Raw genomic sequence first — 23,865 nt, 5'->3', positions numbered from 1 at the left:
AGGTTCTGTCTGTTTTTCCTGCGATGGTAACTGGTGAGTGATCTCTGCCCACAAACCTTTCGTTATATTCTCTCGTTCTAGCCCAGCTGAGGAGCTGCTCTCTGGGTACCCTGGAGTCCAGGCAGGGTCAACCCTCCAGATTTGAAAAAACTCACCTTTTTTTAACATTTATTAGATTTCTCTGAACAGAGAATATCACACAGAACAACTATATATCTCTTTTCAATACTTTCATGTTTAGCATATTTTAGCAATTGCCAAAACATTATTTTGGTCACAAATATAAAACACTGCATCATATAAGCTTCTATGAAGAAAAATTAACTCCATTGTAGCCAGACACAGTGCAAAGTGAAAATATTTGCTTATTAACCAGATGTCCATAGAGTGCTAAGCTTTGCAAGAAATTGAAAACATGAAAAAGTGGTATAAATGTCAAAACTATAGAAACATCTCAGAAGCACTAAAGATAAAAGTAATTTCAAGTTGGAAAATACATGGATAAAAGGAAAAAAAAAAACATCCTGTATGTACTAGGTAAAATGTCAAAGACTAAATAAAAAGAACTCACAGCCAAAGCTCCTTATGAATTTTAGCCATCTATTTTGAACTGTCTCTGACATGCAGAAGCAGATATTTTATTTCTGGAAGGTTCAAAGACCTTCAATAAAATCATCCATCCAGCTCTAAGAAAATTGGCAACAGTGGATTCAAGGAAAAAAAAAACCTGATAAAATGATGCATTCTAAATTGACTCAGCGTACAAGAAAGATCTAAAATAGATTTAGAAAGATCTAAATTAGATCTAAAGTATTTCTAAATACTACCCTGAAAACTTAAGTTTAATAGTAAGCAGGAGTCAGAAAAATCAACTATAATATAAAGGAAACATTAGGAAAAGAGCAGGACAGCAAAAAAACACCTCATGCCATGCTATGAACCAGGAGGGCTCTGCAGAGGGATCTGGACAGGCTGGATTAATGGTCTGAGGCCAATTGTGTGAGGTTCAATAAGCAAAGTGCCAGGTCCTGCCCTTGGGTCACAACTGCTCCATGCTGTGCTCCAAGCTGGGAGCAGAAGGGCTGGAAGACTGCCTGGCAGAAAAGGACCTGGAGCTGTGGGTCAACAGTGGCTGAACACGAGCCAGCATGTGCCCAGGTGGGCAAGGAGGCAAAGGGCACCTTGGCTTGTATCAAAATTAACGTGGCCAGCAGAACTAGGGCAGGGACTGTCCCCTGTACTCAGCACTGGTGAGGTCACACCTTAAATCCTGCGCTCAATTTTGGACCCTTTGTTACAAGAAGGACATTGAGGGGCTGGAGCAGTTCCAGGGAAGGGCAATGGAACTGGGGAAGAGTCTGGAGCACAAATCTGATGAGGAGCAGCTGAGGGAGCTGGGGATGTTCTGCCTGGAGAAAAGGAGGCTCAGGGGGAATCTCATCACTCTCCACAACTGCCTGAAAGGAGGCTGTAGCCAGCTGGGGGTCAGCCTCTTCTCTCAAGTAACAAGTGACAGGATGAGAGGAAATGGCTTCAAGTTGTGCCAGAGGAGGTTTAGATTGGATATTAGGACAAAATTCCTCATTGAAAAGGTGATTAACCATCAGAACAGGCTGTGCAAGGAAGTGGTGGACTCAGCATCCCTGGAAGCATTCACAAGGTCTGTGGATGTGACACTTGGGGACCTGGTTTAGTGGTGAATATGGTCATGCTGAGCTAACAGTTGGACTTGATGACCTCGGATGTCTTTTCCAAACTTAGTGATTCTGTGACTATGCAAAAGGTTATGAGTAATATTATAGAGACTATTATAGAGAATCCTAGGCAGAGAACAGACTGTTCTTGCCCATTCCACAGAGTTTTGAGCTACTGACTGTATTCACATTTTCTTAGAGGAAAAAATAACGCACGTGCTACTTTATCTACATATTCAGAAACGGAAAAGTTGTCTCAAACCAGTTAATATAGTAAGGTCAGAAGTGCAAAGTTTTCCTGTGATGGGACAGTAATCAGTAGAGAGCTGAAGAATGAATTTCCCAGATGTATTCCACGGAAGAATTATGTCTGCAGGATAAAACCAGCCCCCAAGACCTTCACAGTTTGCAGTCAAGATAGAAAGCTTCCACAAACTGGAACCCCTTGTTTTGACCCCAAGTCACTTGTTGCTTGACTGTTTGACTTAGTTTGACTGTTTTGCTTTTACCAGGGAATAAACAAAAAATGTTTCATCTGCCCAAAACTGAAGCTACTTTTTTATGAAAAAGGAAAAGGATGAGCAGTTTAGTTTGGAAGATTTGCCAGTGTGTGTTGTAGAGAAACCAATGAAGGTAAGATTTAGGAGCTCAAATGAGCTAACAGGTCAAGAAGAGTTAATTTGAGTTTATACTTTGACCTGAGAGTTTATTTTAAAAGGACATTAGAAAAGGCGAAATTTCTAAAATGATGCAAATATTAACACTGGACCAGCACATACAAACAGCAGAGGGCATGGACACTTGGGATGTCAGAGGTGAGACAGCTGGAGTAACTGTTATTTGTGTAGTTGAAAAATTGTACCCCTGAAGACAATAAAATAGAGCCAGGTACTATATCAAAGCAAGAATTTCTCTGCTCTATCAACATATCCTAAGCTTATTTTAATTAAGCTTTGCCACAGCAGTTAAACTGTACATATCAATGAAAGTAAAACAGTCATACTAGTGGTGTATAATCATGACAGACTGGAAAGAATAACAGGAAACTTGAAAAAATATCAATAGCAAATTTTGTCTACAACCAGAATCCACAATATCATACTGAGCAACTGTAGCAAAAGCAAAACCTGAATTTTACCATCAACAGAAGGTTAACCTCACATAAAATTAAGGTAATTTGGATTAAGTCATTGCTTTGTATGTATGTGACAGTATCCTTAGGGAAAAGTTAAAGAGGCAGGTAGAGGAGATGATTACTGTATGTCCCTTGAACTACTCTATTCTGAATGAATATTCACTGTTGTCTTTTTAAACAGATTGGGGTTAAATGCCCCAAGCCAATGAGTGTTTAAGAAACCATTTGGACAATGCCCTGAGCAGCAGCTTTAAATGCTGGTCAGTCCTGGTCAGGCAGTTATACAAGATGGTCATTGTAGGCTCCTTATAACTAAAAATAACTTCATTCTGCTTTGTTCTATACTAAAAATTTGAGAGGCTGAATATATCCAAATCAATCTTAAAGCTACATTTAAACACTGGACTCTCCTATGCCAAGGACAATCATTCACATAAACCTTTGTTTGAGTTTGACATTATTTTTATACAGTAAAAGAAGCCATCCAGAAAAGGAAACTCTATCAAAAGAAGAGAACAGAATTGAGGTTTCCCAAGTCACAGGATAGAAACACCTGTACAGGACCATCCTTCCTCACCTACATGTGATACATGCACGGCATATACTCTACTCACCAAAAAACTACAATCCACTTTGTGACAAACAGAACAGTTGCTAATGCAAAACGAGCATTTCAGGGAGTTGTAAGACAATCATTACTGTAATAAACATTTTGATCACTTTGAAAGAAGTTTAAGTACCTTGTCTAACTTTAGTTTTGCTTTTGTGTGTTACAAGGAACAGACAACTCCCCTCCATTTAAAGCCAGCACTGGGGATTCCGAGCCAGGTCTCATGGTGGGAACACACTGTCCCACAACCTGCTTCAGATATTTGTGCTGGGTGTTTTCTTACCTCCATCTCCTTCCTCTTCTCCTTCGTTTAGAACTATAATGCAGATGTGTTTAGTCAGCTGGCGTGTGTTGGAGAATTTCCGATTGCATTTCCTGCATTCCAGGCTGCCTGGTGAGACCTCAGATGGTTCTGAGCCTTCTTCTGTCCCAGCTGGAGCCTCTTTGCTTGGAACAGGGTTGTTTTCTGACACATCTTCATCCACACAAAACTTCTTAGTAGACCCTTTTGGTCTGCCCCTTTTCCTCTTCGCTACGAGAAGCTCTAGAAAAGAAAATTAAAGTAAACTATAATTAAATTCCATGGCTAATTAGCTAATATCCCTCTGATCTTTGAAAAATAGGTGCCTTAAATGAAGTTTGAGGGGAGTTATCCCAAAAGCTGAAAAAAAGGTTAGCATCACATGAACTTATTTCAAGCAGTGATATTTGCTGGCATTTCACACGCTGGCATTGTGTTATTGAGATCAGAAGATGTCAAAGTGTCACAGTTTTACTTAATTACACTGCAAGCACTCTTCTAGACTACACTATAACTCTATCAGCCCATGTATTCTTCAAATTTGCTCTACTGTGCTCTAACATTACAAAAAGCCTTTTAATTTAAAAATTTTCAAATAAATTATCCAGGTATTGAGATGTAATCAGAGAAAAATAATGTATATTTAAGACTCAAAATCTCATTGTCCTTTTAATATAGTGAAAAATAATTCCTTAATATTTTTCTGTGGATCTTGATTGTCAGCACTTTCTGGCCAAAAGCTGGCATAAAAAATTGTTGGTAACAAATAAATTCCAGAAGTCATGCAAAAAAAAGTTTTCTTAATTAAAATCAGAAGTCATCCACAACTCCTAATAAGTACAATATAATTTTACATTTCCATATTTTTATAGAGGAAATATTGATGCAATCCATGACATGCAGAGCACAGAAATGCATGACAACATAAATTGTATTTCCTGCTTAAGATTTCTCTCATCACTGCTGCAGAATCACAGATACTGATAAACTGAGATTGACAATGTAGAAGTCTGGAAAACCACAAAAAGAGAGAATATTAAAAAAACCCAAACCACAAATATTTTTCAAGCATAGGTGCCGAAAGACCCTATTGAATTTAGAGGGTAGAAAGACCTTGTTGATTTAGAGGATACAGCAAAATAAATTACTTAAGGAATCTTAAAGATGATGCAGGAGAACAGGAGAAGGTAGCATCATGTTATTCATAACCTATTCAGCATTTCCCTAAAAAATACCCTAAAACAAAACCCTGCATTCAGAGACCATAGCTTTGTAAATAAACCATGTAATTACTATCAAAAGAAAAATAAAGCATTCTGTCTTCTTATAGGAGTGACTGAATACCTGTCCATTTTAACAAACGTAATAAAACTGCCAAAAAACCTTATTATGTATTGAAAAAAAGCAACTGTTTCCCATAACTTTTTTCAACTCTCCACCAGTGTCCTGAAATTTCATGCTACCCTAGCAAAAATAGTTTTGTCAATTATCAGCCAAAAAGAAAGAGGTGATTTCAGTGCTCCCAAAATTTCTCTTTGCTACCACTCATGTTATTTTGATATCCATCCATCACAGCAATCAGAATTTGAGTTGAAGAAATTAACAAACAATTAAAACAAACCCAACAAGAATTATCTTTACCTCAACCCATCAAAAGGCCACAGTTTGCTAACTGTCCTACATGAGGACTACAGATGTTGGATGCTGGTCAGACTACTACAAAATAGTTAAATCCAAAGATTGGAAGAATGAATGCAACCACCATATTCTCTGTGTATGATATTCTTTTCATTCCTTTATAGTACAATCATCAGATAACTCAACAAAAAGAAATTAAGAAACATCAGGTCAAAGAGATGCTTCTTCCTGACTGTTTTAGTGCGAATTTAATGAAAAACAGAACAGTACTTTCACATTAAGACAGAAATTGAAACAAAATCTTGCATGCAAGTGGAAATGTTAAAACTGCTCCCTTCAGATGGCTGGTGATAGAACCTCTGCTATGGCTTACAAAATTGCAGTTCTTATCACTGGGACTACTAACAGTGGGGCAAATACACAAAGATTTGCACAGAGAATGTGCAAAATTTAGAAATGTTTGTTAATGCTTCCACCAGTAGGAGAATTTACAGCAGTTCTCAACCACTTAAAGGATTTGGTGGCAAGAGGCAGGCAGTAACAAACACAGGAGCAGGAGGGCTCATGTGAGCAACTCATACATCACTGAACTTCTGAGGCTTATCACAGTCATTTCTTTTCCTTGCTCCTTGGTTTCCTTTTTCCAGGACAGAGCTTATCTCAAGCTACCTTCAGTTAACAATGCCAGAATTAAATTTTTAATGAGGCCCATAACCACAAATTCCAGCTGTCTCTGTACCCAGCCTGTCCCCAGTGAGCTCTTCACACTGCTTTATACAAATTCCAGCTCAAACCACCCAAGATCATCAACACACAGTAATTTAATAGCAGAACACTGTCATTCATCTGCCACTACATAACCAAGTTAATCAAATATTGCTTGTTAGAAAAAATAATCTATTTAACTGCTAAAAATAAAGTAGTATTTAAATAAAGTATAAAAATAAAGTAGTAAACAAATAATAAAAAACTCTAACACTTATTTCAATTATGCTTAGTCATAAATAGAAGCTTTAAATTGGTCATTAAAAAGATTTTTAATTTAGATCCTGTTCCCTCAAGAACAACTTAGTTGTTTCTGAGGATTTTGCACTCATTACAGGCTGACTGAAACCAATCTTTATGCTGACTGCTATTGGATGAGCAATGGCAATATCCAGGCAAGACATTATGTGCTATGCTGTATAATTATGTACTCAAAGACATAAAAAAGACACTTCAAAAAGAGAGAAATGAAATAAACTGTGTGTCTATTTTTATACTGGTCCTTCACAGGATTTGTTCACATAAGCTTCTCCCAATCAATCTATTTAATACAAGAAGTTTGTCAGAAGTCACAAAATGCAAATATCACTTAAACCTGCTGACCATATATGCATTATGCAACATGAATCCTTCCTCAAATGTCAGCTTAAAAAGCTTATATTTCATGTCAAACTCCAGTGCTGGACAAAATGTGACCTGTGCATAACACCAGCATCTCCCTGGTACCCTTAGTCCCACTTGATAAAAAAATTTAATATGGTAGTATCAAAATGTTTAGGACAAATCAACTCTAAATAGATCATGGCTTCATGATGGGAGAGTGACATGACTGAACAAAGTTCAGCAGAGAGCACTGTAAATAAAATAACAGTGGAGTAATAAACAAATATTACATGCTTAGCACTTTACTTGTCCCCAGTACTTATAAAATCATTAATTTATTACTCAGGCAGAACAAAGAGCTCCATTAGCAACTCAGCATTCACTCTTCTGTACCAATTGTGGGATGGCTACTGTATTTACCAATACTTGAAAGAGAAATTACACTTTCACAGGACAAAAAGATGTTCATCTACTAGTCATTAAGTAGTAAAAGTTGTAATTTCTAAGACTGTCATTTAGCAATTACTTCTCCTTTCACTGACAATACTGAATTACTACAAAAACTGGTTCACTGAAAAATAATTGTATACTATAAACTTTCTAAGTTTTATCTGCTGCAGTTTCCACAGTAGGAGGGAATAATTGATGCTTTGAAAGAACTCTTTCCAAATCTTATGTTCAACTGTAGAACACCATATAATTTTTTTAAACAGAACACAGAAAATAATTCAATGGGACTTCAGAACCCTCTTCTCCAATCAATCTGTCTGATGGGAAAGGAGAAATGCTAAAGAATGCCTAGAATATAACTTGAAAACTGTGGAAAAATAATTTACCTGACATTTTTACTGACAGCAGATGGCAAAGAGCTGGGCTACATAACCTGAAAAAGTAGCACCACATGAACAAGTGAGATGAATAAAAGTATTCACCAAGAATAATGAGAAAGGTAAATTATGAATATATAGCTTGAGAAAGTTATATTTTACATAAGACTTGCAGAGTTGTTTTCCTAAAAGCTATTTATGTCTAATTTCTAGTTCAAAATGGTAATTCCATACTTCAGATCATAATGGGAATTACAAACTATCCTCATAAATGTACAATGCATGCTGAACACACACAATACAGAAAGTGCAGATACTCCTGACAAAAATGCAAGGGAAGTTTACAGAAGAGCCTTTTTACTGAAATGAATATGACAAGGTACCATTCACATTGTGCTCAGAAACATTTGTAGTGAAGGGATAACAGGAAACTAAGATTTGAGAAAGGAAAATGCATTCTGCATGTCCGAGGAATTAATTCTGTGCTATGAAAATAAAATTAGCATGACATCTTGAAAACTGATTTGAAATTTACTCATCATCTTCTGATACATTGGTAATTTTGGGCATTGTGTGAAATAATAATCTGGTGAGATTTTTCCTCACCAGCCACCTGAGGAGACAACAGCTCCAGTGAAATACCACATGACCATTATTAGAAATATCTCCTTACATTGATGAAGTTATATAACTATTGAATTACTGCTGGTAAATAAGCAAAGAAACATCACATACATATGTTAAACACAAAAAAAATTCTTACAGGTATGATATTAGAGAGTGGTTGATCCATAAGCACACAGTTTTTAAAATTCAGAAATGATAATGATTGAAAAATCCCAGTATTTGTGTTAAATAAGAGGTTTGCCAACAATATAAATCCATTACTAAGTAAGGGCATAAAAGAAGATTAAAAGACTGAATTATTTTGAACCCACTGCTAATATTCCAAAGGATGGCAATTATGATCAGTTAAAAATGGCATGGAATTAATGTAACTTCTTCCATTGCACAGTAAATTTTTTATGTGTAACTAATTCAACCTCTGATTGCTTTATCTACCAGCATCACTATCAAAACACAGTTACAAATTATGAATTGTGCCACTTCCTTTTTGGAATAGAACTAGTAACATTACCTGAATCACAACAAACAAGTTAGACAACTCAAAAAGGACACCTAAGCCTCAAAACACACTCTCACCCATTGTGTCCTGATTGCTTTTCACTGCTGCTAGACAATCTTCCCACTGCTACTACACAGCTCAGATTAAAGCTACAGGAAGCAAACTTTGCTACACTTGACATTGAAAATTAATGAACCAATGTCATCATTCCCTAGGACACGTTGAGTTTATCCATATCTGTCATGTGATCTATTCCATGCTGAATGAAATTTGGGGTGGCAGTTGTACAGTGCTTACTATAAAAACAAAACATGGAAACCATTTTGTACACCATGAAGAGTCATCACACCACAGGTTTCACTAAAGAAATGTGTAATGCTGAAAATGACATTCCTCTCAATTTATGAAGGTACCTTCTCCATCTTTGCTTGTGTTTGTGGGTACTGTTAGAGGCTGGAGAGGAATAACGATGTCATCCACACTGGTCCCTTCTTCTGTGTGCTTCTCTGAGACGTGAGACAGCAGCTCGGACTTATTTGGTGAAAATAAGTTACAAAGCTTACACATGAAGATGGAATTGATCCCTGAAAAAAAAAAGTTTAAAAACAAGGAATTAGTGTTTTCAAATGTAAGTTATTTATGTTACCACAAATTAGTGGGATTATGGTTCAGTCAACATACTAACTATAATTTACTGAAGACACATAACAGGCAGCAATGAGGTGAAATGATGAATGTTATATTACTAAATGAACACATTCATAATACATCCCCAAATGAATTAATTTAAGAAATGGGTGAATTCCTTGCTAGATCCTCCTAGGGCAAAAAATTTCTCCTAGATGAAATCTTGGAAATGTTTTAATTTGTTGACACAAAAGGAAGGACAAATTAAGACCTTTTTCCCCTTCCAGCCTCAATCATCATTATACTTTTATACATTTTCAAACATATGGTAAAATTATATGTAAGACATGACATCCTCATTGAGTTCTGAGAAAAGTTCCTGTTGATTTAAGAAAAACAAACAAACCAACCAAAAAAACACCTCCCCAAAAAAACACAAACAAACAAAACAAAACAAACAAACAAAAAAAATCACCAAACTAAAACCTTCAAAGCAGCAGGAGCAAATTAAAAATGTCATTAAAACTCCCCCTGGTCAATGCTTTGAACAGAAATTTGACACAATTTTTTAGGCAAAGCTTTACTTTTTTTTAATTCACAGGTACTTGAAGTGCAATGTGAAAGCAAAACCTCAATAAAGTAAATAAAAATAAAGAAAGAATAACATAATCCCAGGTTAAAAAAGAAAAAAAAGCTCAAAAATTTTGGCCAGAGAAATTCAGAGGACTTTGTTTTCTGATACTGCAGTCTTTTGGTTAATGGTTGATTTTTGAAGCATCACTACTCCCTTCAGGGTCCAATGAAATCAAAAAACAACCAGGAACCAATTTCAACAGCACATTTGTTCTCCAGCCACACGCATGAAGTTCTGGCCCAGAGATTGATTTCAACTCCTCCTCTCCTTCCACCTCCCTATGGAAAATTAGGGACATAAACCCACTGAAACCAAAATGGAACAAGCAGCACTCCTGAGGTACAAGTCAAACCAGAGGTCAGTGGGTAAGTACAGAAATAAAGTGCCAGTTTGTGAACTTTGGGATGAATCTGGGGGTAAGAGAAGAGGCAAGCTGTATTTTGGGACCTATTTTTAAAACAAACCTAAGCACTCCCCTATTGAACATTATTCCACTTCCTTCAAGACACACTAATAATATAGTTCACCCCACTCAAAAAATTTTTTATTTAAGATGTCTTGAAAGTTAAGAGTAGCAGAGTCATCTCTTTTACAGGTATTTGCACTTGAAATGTAACAAAAGCAGAGCTGAAAACTAACAGGCAGGCAATGCCTTCATCTCTTTCAAAACATCTCTGAAAAAACAACTCCAATACTGCTCCTGTTGTTTGAAATATCCTCTTAGTGCACACAAGCAGCTGTGTAAGTGCATGGCACAAGCAAGGTGTTCTTAGGAGCTCGGCTGGGTTCCTTCTCAGGCATTCTGCTGTCTTGAGCACACAGATATTTCTGTTTTGATTGCAGGATTTTGAAATTTTCCTTTGAACTAGTTCTGCTCTAGTTAGCTTTTTTTTTTTTAGGTGCTTAAAGCCTGTTCTTGACCCAGCAGATAACAACTCTTAAAATGTAAACGAAAATAAAACCTATGAACATTTACCTCAACATTTAACCAATTGAAATTCCACTGTTTAGCTGACATTTCTGTTTGGAGGTTTTGTCTGTCACTGTTTCTGCTTCCTGAACTGCTGGCTGTTCTCCCTAGAAGTTCAGGCTCAGTGTTTTGCCTCATCTCCTCCCTCAACAGCTGCAGTCGCTACTCACACACCACTTTATCTCTCACTCCTCCCAGCGAGGACTTGGGGAGGGGCAAAGAGCAAGAAGAATCCCCAGCAGCCTCTGTGATGCTTAAAGTGCTGGATTAGCAAGCCACAGAAGGGAACAGCACAGGGGGCAGAGCACAGTGGGTGTCAGTGAAGGGGCAGGAAGCACCAGAACACCCAGAGGATGCACCAGCTTTACTCAGAGGTGAGATGGAAACCAAAGAGTAAATAAATTATTTGAGGAAGAATGACTGGAAAAGCAGGTCAGAGAGCAGAGGATAAATTCTGCTGATCACCAGAGGAAACAAATATGGAATAAGCAAACAATAATTGATTATGCAGTTGCTAATTAGGCAGTGTAGCAATATAGCAATGAATTATAGTCAATTAAGTGTAAAAATCAAATAAGGAGTAAGTTAATTAACTATGCACGGAATCAATGACTAATTAGTGAATAATTAATTATGTAGGAAATCAACGGAGCAATTAATTAGGCACTAATTAAGTATGTGGAGAAAGAAAGGAACAGTAATCAAGTATGCAGGTACACAAACATCAGGAAATTCAGCCAAAACCAATCTGGGACATTCTGTTCACTGAACATGTTCGTGGTAATTCATTATCTTCAGTTTGCCCCTATAAACTGTGCTAAATATACACTGAAATAAATAATACCAATCATTTTCTTTTTAATTGACTATGCGGGAAATTGAGCTATAATGTAAGCAAAGCATTTTTTTGTAATTCCTCCAAAACCCTCAGCATATTGCTTAATTAATAGTTTGGGTTGTTTTTTTTTTCCTTCACACTAAGCATATCTACAGCAAAGGGAGTTTAACAAATGGATTACTAAAAACAAAGAGCAAGCTGCAGACCAGGAAACAGATTCCCTGATTCCAAATCCCCTTCACAAAGCACAAACCAGTAGTGTCCTGTTTTTCTTTAAAGTTATAGTGGAGAAGAGGAAAGGGGCAAGAAAGAAGCACTTATCTTGGAAAGGTCACTGAAATTAACAGTACTTAAGGGAATCAAGGAATATATTACTGTCATATGTACTTTCAACCACTGTAGGACAAAACCTAGTGCAGAATCAATTTTAACTAACCAAAAAATTTAATTTTGCATAAAAGGAAGGCTCAGCATTGTGTATTGTTTTGTTTTATTTTTAATAACTACTTTTACAAGGTACCCAGAACAAGGACACAAATCCGTATTTATATATATACCCTAAATCATTCTAACAGATCCAAAAATGTTCACCTTTCCTTTCAAAGCAGGCAAGAGTTAACAACTTCTGTAAGTGCCTTTGAAGTGCTGCAGCTGTTAAAAGGAATTAGAACTCCACAATTAAACACAAAAATAAAAAGCCACTGGGTATTTGTTTGCCCGTGGAAAAATTGATACGATCAATAATTATGCATCTGGTCAACCTTCCTAAAATATGCAGCAATGAAGTTCAGAATATAAATAATTACTTATTTCCTTCTAAACTTACTACAAAGCTGAAACAATTTTTTGTTTGCCTCATCATCATCAAATTCTTACCAGGAACTTTCTGCAATTACAAATCTTACTCATCAGACTAGGACTTGGACTTGTTGAACTTTTTGGTTTTGTTTTTTGTTTTTTTTTTCCTCTTTCTGCTGTTTCTATACAGATATCAAGTACAATAAAAAGTGGGCACAACTATTCGAATCAAATTATTGGTTTTGTAAAAAAACTTTTCACACACAACTGTTGAGCATGTAAGATATTGAAGTGTCCAAGAAGAATAAACAAGACTTTTTCTGTCTAGGTAGAAGCAATGCAATGTGAGGTAGCAGTTAATATGAAAGCAGCATGTAAAAAGCCAATAACTTTTGTTTACAACAAGCAACACTATTTCTTAGTAATAAAACAGTTTCAACTGAACATAAAACATGGGCAAATACAGTAGAAGAAATTATGAGATCCTGTACTACTGTCAAGTACTTTTAAAACACTTTACTTATCAGCTCTTACTCCTCTGAGCATATTAGAGGTTTTTCATTTTCAAAGCCATCTCAAACACCCAAAATTTTCACAAGCATGTGTATCTCTGATTTTTATTGCTTCCCCTCCAGGACACTTGTTTGTTGTTTTCATGATTTTTTCTAGAGGTTTTTTTTTCTGCCATTGCTGTTGTTTTACTTAAAATATATTTTCTAAATACGACATAATATTTAACCATTATTTTTAAATTAGTTTATACCAGCATCTCTATTATTTCTCTAATTTCTTAAAGAACAAAATTAAATAAAAAAATACTGGTTTCTGCCTATTTTCTCTATTTTGATCCACCAAGGAATTAATATCCAGTATTACAGCACATCTTCAAATCAAAAGCATTATCCTTGGTAAGTGTTAAAGAAAAAACAAGTATATAAAGTCTATAAAACAAACTATTTGCTACTATTACAACAGCAGCACCACAAGAACCCTGTGCTCAAAACTAACAAATTAACCATACTAGAAGGAGCAGGTGGAGAATCAAAAGCTATTTTAGTGGTTCCTTCATCTGAATTTGGACAATTCTAAACAGTAAGCAACAGTTACTTAATGCACCAGCACATGGTGAATGCTGAGACAAAACCACCCTGCATTCAATCAAAGAAAAGCTGCCCCTGACCATGACTGTTCTCGCCCTTAGCTGCTAACTAAAACCAGGGCAATTTAATTATCTTAAGTGCCACAAACTTTATTTTAACATTGTGAAAGACTGCTACAGCAATGTCAGTACAGGATGCATTCCTGCAAAAACTAAAAGATGATGCTAAAATCAATACCATTTAGTATGGTTTTATGGAAAACCCAGTCATATATATTCACCATTTTTCCTAGCCATACCATAAGTGAAGTTTACTCAATAACATACATCTGTACAGGCTCTCAGACTAAATTACACTGAAATTTGTGAATGTTTATAATTAAGAAATAATAGAGTTTAAAATCTCTACGTTTCCTGTGAGGGTGGTGAGGGTCTGGCACAGGTTCCCCAGAGAAGCTGTGGATGTCCCATCCCTGGAAGTGTTCAAGACCAGGCTGGATGGGGCCCTGAGCAACCTGGTCTGGTGGAAGGTGTCCCTGCCCATGGCAGGATCTTTAAGGTCCCTTCCAACCCAAACTATTCTGAGATTCTATGATCTATACAATAAAAATATACTAGGACTGAAAAAAAAAAAGTGCACTGGTGAAAGTGCCTGGGATATGAATTCAACACAGTACCATTGTGAGCAAAACTAAGCAGGCAGCTCTGAATATAACTAAGAGAAAATTACAAGTTGAGAAATAAAACCAGAGGAGCATCAGGCTTTACCCAAGCAAAAATTTAAGGGAGTATGAAAATGGTTTTAAATTCAGACTGAACAGTAGGTAACAAGTGCAAAAGATGACAAAGATGAAGGTGATTCACCTTGCACCAGTAAAAATCAGAGACTACTTTCAAATGAAGGATGACATAGAAATTAGTACATTTTTACAAGAAAGAAGAAAACTATTTCTTAGGCTTGTTTTTGTAGTTGCTTTTTAAAAAATAAACCCAACTACTACTACAGTAATGCAAGAAACTTAATAAAATGGCTGAGTTGGAATGCCTGGCTGTAAATAAGAATTACTGACATTCGTGCATTCAAATAAGCTTCTGATACACATTGTTGTAATGCCAGTGGGTCACTACCACTACCAAAATATTGAGGACCAAGTAGGATGTATTATTTATAAAATAAGGTATTTTAGAAGCAGCTTAGGGTCCAATTTGATCAACAGGCTATTTTAACAAGTAGTAGAGTTCCTGAGGAATTTGAATACAGCACACAGAAAAGTACAATGTAAGGACTACACACAAGGAACAACCTGACCCGGGGGTACCAATGACTGTTCCACACTGGAGGGGATAAAAGAGGTTACAAAGATACAAACAATATATTGTAGGCTTTAATTAGCCTTGTGCAGAGTCATTAAATGTCAGGTCAGGACAAGATGCCAAAATGAAATGTTTAGACACCATTAATGACTGTTTCACCCAGCAAACAGACAGGGAAACCACATGAGGAGAAATAGTTCTTGACTTTATCAGAAGTAAAACATAGGACCCTTTTCAAAGAGACATTATTTGAGAGTTACTCTGTAACCTTGATTAAAGTACTACTCAAAAGCCCTCTTAAGAGAGTGATAAAGAGCCAAATGTTTGTGTTTCAGTTCAACAATGCAAACTATACAAAGATAAAAAGCATCTTTAACAAAACAAACCACAAAAAGGACTAAAAAAGTTCCAAGACAAGTTAAATCCTTGAAAGCAGCATGAAGGCTATTTAAAAGCATCATATTTGATGCTAAACATCAAAAGAGGTTTTAGAAACGGGAAGGAAAACTCTAGCACATCTAAATAGCATTGAAATGAACTTTCAGTAGAAGAAAACAGAAGTTTTGTAAAATGAGGAAAGGAAAAGAAGATTTAAATTGTGTCAAATGTAATGTAAAAGCACAGTGAGGCAGGTCATTAAGGGTAATTTTATCAATTTAAAAAATAAAAAGCAGAATGCAGCAACATTTTAAAAACATCTCAACAGTAACAAGCTTGCCTAAGAACCCGTGCAATGAAAAGTAATGTGTATAGGAAAAAGATCTTTCAAAAAAGGTGAGCCCATAGAAAAGTAAGATTTTCAATTTGCTGTCATTTTATAATGGTTTGGAGAGGTTTTCTGTGAAAGATCTCTCTATTACAGCAAACACCTTAAAGACAACCTCAACACAAGGCTAGGAACTGCACTCCTCAGAAACAGAATCTTAGAGCTAAAAGAGACAGACCTATTAAAGAGATGGTCCTATATTACAAAGAGCTATTAAAAAACCTATTAAAAAGAAAATATCCATATGGGCTTACATCTTGGGATATTGTTCCTCTACTGAAATAATAATAATCATAATCATCATCCTTAAAAGGTACAGAAATAAGGAAGATCAACATCACAGCACAGTTCCATACATGAGCAATTAAATAAATCAGATTTTTTTTCCTGGAAGATGTAATTGAAGACTGGAGAGAAGGCAAACTGTAAAATGCAGAACTGCAAAACCAGCTCTCGTGAAGGACACTATCCCTCTGAAACTACTGCCTGCCTTGCAGCTGATCCCTCCCTGCTGCTGCAACTCCAAGGTGGGTACACATCCACTTGGTGTCCAGAATTCTTAGAAGTTGGCCAGGAAGCACCAAGTTGATAGAGACTGGCTGGGGCTCAGCAAAGCCCATAAGGAGGTCTAAGTCCATATTCTGGACAAGTATCACTGTGTGCTTGCCCTGTTCTTACACTTTTGTATTTAAACACCCATTGTGTGCTGTTAGGCACATGAAATGTCAGGAATGAAATAAAATTAAGATCCAAATACTTCAATACTTTCTGACATTACATTTTGCACATCACAATAAGAACACTCCATAACGTAGACTTTAACATAGCTCAGTTGTTCCAAGATTCAAACATCCTTCCCATGTCTAGGGTCCCAGAGGTGGGCACAGCACTGCAGGTGGGCTCTCACCAGGGCACAGCAGAGGGGCAGAATCCCCTCCCTCCACCTGCCTTGGATGCAGCCCAGGACATGTTTGGTTTCTGGGCTGCCAGAGCACATTGCTGGGTCATGTCCAGCTTCTCATCCACCAAAACCCTGAGCCCTCACCAGGGCTGCTCCAATCCATTCCCTACCAGTCTGTGTTTGTGCTTGGGATTGCCCCAACCCAGGTGCAGGACCTCGAATTTGGCCTCCTGAGCTCCACAAGTTTCACCCAGGCCGAGCTCTGGCACTTTCACCTAAACCAAACACATTGTATTTAACCAGTCTGATACTGTATTTGTGAAAGAAACTCACATTTGAAACTACTCAAGTTTAACTGATGATGGCAAATAAAAGCACATATATTTTTCTGTTTCATACACATCATCTTCACAAATGCTCCTGGAAGAAAGTTAAATAAAGTTCTTTAAAAGAAGACAACTGTCTCCACATATTTATGTTGGCTAAAATACATATAAGTCATAACTTGGATATAACATGGATTTAATAGGATATTCAAATAACTAGGAAATTATTTTCAGTTTAGAATAATCACTTTATCAAATATAGAAAAAGGATAGCTTTTCCATCATTAAGGAAAAAAATAAAAAAGCCATAGTAGATGTGTTTATAGCAAGACATTTTTATTTTCATGTTCTAAGATCTCCCTCATGTGGCTAAACACAAGACTGCTTAAGGTTCCACTGAAATACACTAATGCACAGTATCAAAATGTGTAAGGTGCACTACCAGACACCAAAACCACTCAGAACCCCTCAAAGCAGAAGCACAAACTACGTGATCAGTCATTGACTTCAGGATGCACTGTATGAAACACGCTCAATTTGATTTTTGGAAGCAGCCATAATGGAAATGCACCTGAGGTCAGATACACCTCAGCAGCAGCAATATCAAAAATACTGAACACTCACAACAGTTCTGGGTTCAACCACACTCAGAACACTTTTTATTAGGACAAAGGTGCTTGAATAAATGTGAATGTATTAGCAGCACTAGCAGTAAGAGAATTATTTCTTACTGAAAGTTCGATCCCAGAATATAAAGCAGTCCTGCAATGTTTTAACAGCAGTCCATAAGTAACACAGCACCCACAACATAGCACAGTAGCCATTCTGGTACTCAGTTATTCTTCTGATAGTGTATTTATTCTTAGCATAAAATCCTGTTACACAGAATCACAGAACAGACAGGGTTGGAAGGGACCTCTGGAGATTCTCTAGTCCAACCCTCCTGCCAAAGCTTGATCACCTGGGGCAGGTGACATGGGAATGCATCCAGATGGGTTTTGAATGTCTGCAGAAAAGGAGACTCCACGACCTCCCTGGGCAGCCTGCTCCAGCACCATCCTCAGCATAAAGAGCTTCTTCTTCATGTTGCAGGTAAACTTTCTGAGTTTTTGAGTATGGCTATCAGCCCTTAGTGGTAGTTTGAGTTGCAAACTATCCATCTGTACTTCGTAAGACAAGTAGAAATAACTCAGGATTCTAAAAATCAAGAAGTCAACTCAGGGCATGACAACCAGAAGCCAAATTTGAGTATACAGGGTAATTAACAGGCATTAAATTATTGCAACATCACTTCACAAACTTGTACTGCAACAGCAAATAGGGATTGTAAAGGCAGAAAGCACATACACAGCACTCCTAAGGCTGCACATCTGTGTAAATTTATTCACTGCTCAGATTAAAGCTAGGCCAATACAAGGCACACGAAGGCCTGAGATGACAGTGCAGTGCAAACATCTTTAACACATCCTAAACATCTGCCTTCTGCAGCTGAACTGTGGGGACCCTGAGCTGTTAACACTATTTGGAGCGGCTGCCAGAGAAGCTCCCGAGTGTTTCAAACCCAGGTGAGCACAGATCATGGAACTGGAGGATGGAAAGGGGTTGGAAGAGACCTCAAAGATCATCAGTCCCAACCTCCCTACCATGGCCAGGGACACCTCCCACTAGACCAGGTTGCTCAAGGTTTATCCAGCCCGGCTTTAACCACTGCCAGGCTTGGGGCACCCACAACAACTTTCCTTATCAAACTGTTCCAGTGTCTCACCACTCTCACAGTAAAAAATTTCTTCCTAATACCCAGACTAAACCCCTCTTTCAGTTGGCACCCATTACTCCCTGTCCTATCACTACAGTTCCTGACGAAGAGTCCCTCTCCAGCTTCCCCTGCACATCCTGTAAGGTTCCTATGGGCTCTCCACGCTTCAGTTCGGCACCAGCAGCAGCTCCAGCTGCTCCTTCCCGGCTGTTCCCGACCCGCTGCTAAGCGGCAGCCTCAGGACGGGCAGCCCGGGCACAGCAGGGCTCCCAGGCTCGGGCTGCCCGAATCCTCCGGCGCTCCCGGAGCCCTCAGGCCGCCGGGCAGCGCGGGGCGATGGGTGCCGGGACGGACACCGCTGTGGGGACTACTTATCGTGCGGAAGGAGCAGGACGCAGCCCCGCCGGAACTACTTCCCCTCCACCCGCACGGAGATCAGTGCGCGCTCCCCCGCCCGCCCGGCCCGGCCCCGCTCACCTGCAGCCGCCGCCTCCATCGCCGCGAGGACTCAGCGGGACAGCGCGCCGGGGGCCGAGCGCGGCCCGCTTGGAAAACAGAGTGAGGGAAAATGGAAAAAAAAAAAAAAGCAACACCGACAATCGGGTCCCCGTGCGGCGCCTTATGGCGAATCTGCGGCGGCCGACACGGCAGTGGCGCCTCGGCTCGGCTCCGCGGGGCGGGGCGGCGCCTGCGCAGTGGCGGCCGCGCGGGGCCGCGTCCCCTGAGGCGCCGCCCGCGGGCTGAGGGAGCGGCGGGAGGAGGATGAGGGGACACCGGGACGGGAGACACCCAGCACAGCCGCGACACCCCGCTGGCATCCCCCCGTGCCCCGCTGGGCACCCGCCGCCCGCCGCGGGAGGCCGGGGCTGCACAGTTCAAGCTGACAGCCTCGGGATGGCAAAGGCGTTTTAATTCATCACCTTTGTGTAATATGTGTTTTCACGAGCCTGGTACTTTAGCACATACATACGAGGTTGTCACAGAATGGACTGGGTGGAAGGGACATTAAAAACCATCTCGTTCCAACCCCTTTGCCATGGCAGGGAGACCTTCCACTAAATCAGGTTGTTCCGAGCCTGGTCCTGCCTGGCTTTGAACACTTCCAGAAACGGGACATCTACAGCTTCCCTGTGAATCTTGACTCTGATTGACTCAAGAACCTGCAGAGTCTTGCCACTCTCACAGTAAAGGATTTTTTCCTAATTTAAACCTACCTTCTGAGGTAAGAGCTGAGACCATGGGGACCTGGGATATGTGTCCCTTGTTCTCGCTGTCACCACAGGTAACTGTGGCAGAACTATCTGAACAAACACCCTTAGTGCTTACGGGCATAAAAAGGCAAGTGTGAGGAAACAGGGTTATTTGTGTGTAAAAGTCTCCTCGCTGATGTCACAACTTTCACCAGCCTTACACGGAGCTCTGCTCCATCAGTCCCTACAGGTGCAGGAAGGGTTGGTGAGGGCCAGGCTGGGCTGAGCCTCCTGCAGACAGGCTGGGCAGCTGTACTTCACCAGTGCTCACCCCAGCAATGCCCCTCTTACTCAGAATGACCTAGACGAGGCAACTCTTATGAAAACATGTTCTTTCAAATTTATGTTAAGAGACCCGAGTAGAAAGCAGAAGGGAAAGACCAGACTTTTGCAGAGGCTGGGGTTGCTTTTCTGCAAAATTTTTGTCTCCTCTGACCAGATGCAAATAACAGAGCAATGATATAGCAGAGTCATCACTGGGTGTAATGACTTCATGAGAAGCAACATTGGGAACTTGTCTTTAGCTTGCTGCCTTGGCCTGCCCTTTTCACCTTCTAGACTCCTTGTGCCCCTTTCTGCCCCTCTTCCCACCCACTGCACATATCTTCTGGAGAACTTTTCATAGTTCTAAGAGCAACAAAGATGAAAGCACACTTGTGCTCAGAAACACATTGCCCATGAAAGGAAGGGACTGTGTGCTTTTTTGGACATGAATAATATTCATCCTTACCTTGGCATTGAAAGAACATTCTCTGGTCCTTGAGTCACTGAGCCTCACTACAGCAAGTGGGGTGGATTGTCCTGCCAAAAAAAGCACTTGTCTTCACATAGAATCACTGGTTGAGCATCCATATGCCACGTGGTTTATTTTTTACAGACACATATTGCATACAGTTCTGCTTTGCACAATCACAAGCCTGTTTTAAAGGCTACATTAATAAAGGTTTGTTCTTTACCTAAGACAACAAATCAGAGTTGGAATCATTGAGATTTTCTGCCTGGCCTGGTCAAAATGACTGGGGGGGTCTGCCTGTTGGATGTCAGAAAAGAGAGAAGCTATCACTACTGGGGTCCCTGGCCAGGTCACAGGCCCTCATGAAGCAAAGATTTTGCAGCTCTGAATCAACAGTTTCATAGCTTAAACAAAAATACCCTTACGTTCTTCAAAGTGGCATCATATTAAAAGACACAAAACTAATCACCAGCAGAGTTCAGCTGCACCATACACAACACAGGATCACCAGCATCGATTGTGAGGCCCTCTCAACAGACAGTGGTGATTCCTGCGGCTGTCCTGTGCAGTACCTGGACTTCAATGATCCTTGATGGTCCCTTCCAACTCAGGATATTCTCTGATTCTGTGAACAGATCCCAAGAAAGAGCTTGATCCCAGTCTGTTCATCTCATTCTGTCACAGTTTTCTTATTGACAAAAATCAAGGCCCATGCTTTCCCTGCACATCCCCTTGTCTAACCTCTTTTGTTGTTTTTCAGGTCCCAGTCCCAGTTTTCATTCTTTCGTTCAGGAATATCTTTCCTGTTTTTCTCAAGTGCTCTTTCCAGATGCTTTCTGCACTTTCTCTCTCACCCCTGACAACTCTCTAGCCACCTGCAGATAAGCTCCTGCACACACAAATGTTTATGAAATACAGCTCCCAGTTCCTTCTCTTCGGCCCCCTTAGTAGCTCCTTCTCATAGCCTTCAAGCCTGGCTGGTATGAGTTCACTTCTGAACTAACCCTTGTAGAATCATCATCATCATCATCATCATCATCATCATCATCATCATCATCATCATCATCATCATCATCATCATCATCACCATCTCTGCAAAGTGCTAGAGAGTGCAGAGTTCAAATACAGAACAATTTCATTATTGCACAGGTCTTGAGCCTGCCTCTGGAGCTGGAATCCATTAAGGGAGTGTGGATGCCCTTACTGAGGGCACAGCAGATGCTAACTTCTTTTCCCAGTTACATGGTTTGGCTTTATTCACAAATAGGAAAAGCACTTCACTGAGGATGTACATTCCCAAGTGTGAAACAAGAGTGCAGCTTGCTTGGCTGTTCCATACGAGCAGCACCATGGAATTAAGGTGGTAAAATCAATCAAAAGTTAGAATTAGTACTGCCTTCTACAGCTTTCATTTCCATTTGCATAAGCTATTTCTGGGAATCTTTTACATCCCACAATCATACACTGCATTTGTTCAGAATCTCTGACTCATTCAGCGTTGCTGACGTACCTGACCTAGATATGAATGAGGGCTCCACAGCACAGGGGCTCATCTGTAACACAAGACTCTGCCTTGTTTGTTCCAGAAGCTGGAAAATGTTGAGAAGTAAACATGAGGTTTTATGAAGGGAAATTAGAAACAGATTTTTCTCACAGAGTTCATTTATGGTATAAAACAACATTCATTAATTGTGTCTTCCTCCTTTCCTGCCTTCTCACTGTGGCATTTGCAATGTGCTTTGAAAAGCTTTATGTATTTCTATAGTTGAAAATTTTAGCATCTGTGCTTAAATGTGATAATTACTTTAATTACGTTTAAACCTCCTTATCCTAGATGTCTTACACTGAACATAGCCAGTTAGGGAAACTTAACCCTAAACTTCAGTATGTCATTTTCCTTTTTTTCTCCATGAGCATTTTGAGAAAATAAAGTCATTTCTGCTGAAATAGTAAATCAATAAATGTCCCAAAGGTACCCAAAACAAAATGAGGCAAATCTCTGTAGAGAGAAGACACAATAATTGCCTAAATGAGGCAGTTGTCCGGTGAGAGAAAGCAGTAAATTATGTGATTGTGGCCTCAGGATCTGCAACGAAAAATACCAACAGAGGATAAAAGCAGACATATGGAGACAGCCTTGATTTAGGCACTTAATGACCTTCCAGTGCTTGAATTTCAGACCTGATTTTTATTATAATACCAATGTTTAAGACAAAAATCCTTTAACACTTTATGAAGTAGCATGCATAAACATTCCAACAGGTGAGCAGAACTCATAACAAGCTAAATATTGTAAGAAACAGTATAAAATGAAAGATGTTCAACTTTGTGTGCACCTGCTGTATAATGGCAAAAAGCCCAAAACATCTGTCTGGGTATTTATTAACTACACATTACACATACACTCTGCTGCATTTGATTTTCCTGTACTTGGTTGCGAACAATTCCCTGGGCAGCTTGTTTCAATCCCCGACAACCCTTTCTGTGAATATCCAACAAAATCTAACTTAAACTTTCCCAGTTGCAACTTGAGCCTTTGCCTCCTGTCACTTGTTACTTGGGAAGGTGTATCCCATCTGGATACACTGCCTCCACTGCTGCTCCAGACTTGTGCTCCAGACCCTTCCCCAGCCCCACTGCTCTTATCTGGGCACGCTCCTGCACCTCAATCTCTTTCCTTAGTGAGGGACCAGAACTGCACACAGAGCTCAAGGTGTGCCCTCCCCAGTGCCCAGCACAGAGGGACAGTCACTGCCCTGGTCCTGCTGGCCACACTATTGCTGGCACAGAAGGCCAGCCTGCCACTGGCTTCCTTGCCCACCTGGGCACGCACTGGCTCACATTCAGCCACTATTGGCCAGCACACCAGGGCCTTTCCCTCTGGGCAGCTTTCCTGCCCCTCTGCCCCGGCCTGGAGTGGTGCAGGGCCTTGTTGGGACATGAGGGCAGGACCCATCACTTGGCCTGATTGAACCAATACAGTTGGTCTGAGTCCGTCAATCCTGCCTGTCCTGATCCCTCTGCAGAACCTTCCCACCCTCCAGCAGACCAACACTCCCTCTCAGTTTGGTGCCATCTGCAAGGTGTGTACCTTAATGAAGGTACACTTGATCCCCTCATCAAGGTCATCAATAAAGATCTTAATTAGGGCTGG

The 23,865-nt window shown here is 39.6% G+C and overlaps 1 protein-coding gene across 1 annotated transcript in view; it reads right to left on the bottom strand.

Moving 5' to 3' along the window:
• The window catches only part of ZFAT (zinc finger and AT-hook domain containing), a 77,866-nt gene extending 57,835 nt beyond the window's left edge, over window positions 1-20,031 (bottom strand). The window contains exons 1-3 of the mRNA XM_063408819.1: window positions 19,206-20,031; window positions 9,113-9,283; window positions 3,723-3,983 (exon numbers count right to left, since the gene is read on the bottom strand). Coding sequence (XP_063264889.1) covers window positions 3,723-3,983; window positions 9,113-9,283; window positions 19,206-19,224 — 451 coding nt within the window. The 5' untranslated portion in view covers window positions 19,225-20,031. The remainder of the gene's footprint in view (window positions 1-3,722; window positions 3,984-9,112; window positions 9,284-19,205) is intronic.
• Window positions 20,032-23,865: the final 3,834 nt, after the last annotated feature.

Source organism: Prinia subflava, chromosome 1 (genome assembly GCF_021018805.1).
Source record: "Prinia subflava isolate CZ2003 ecotype Zambia chromosome 1, Cam_Psub_1.2, whole genome shotgun sequence".
Lineage (NCBI taxonomy): Eukaryota > Metazoa > Chordata > Aves > Passeriformes > Cisticolidae > Prinia > Prinia subflava.
This window is presented reverse-complemented; position numbering and strand designations above follow the sequence as displayed.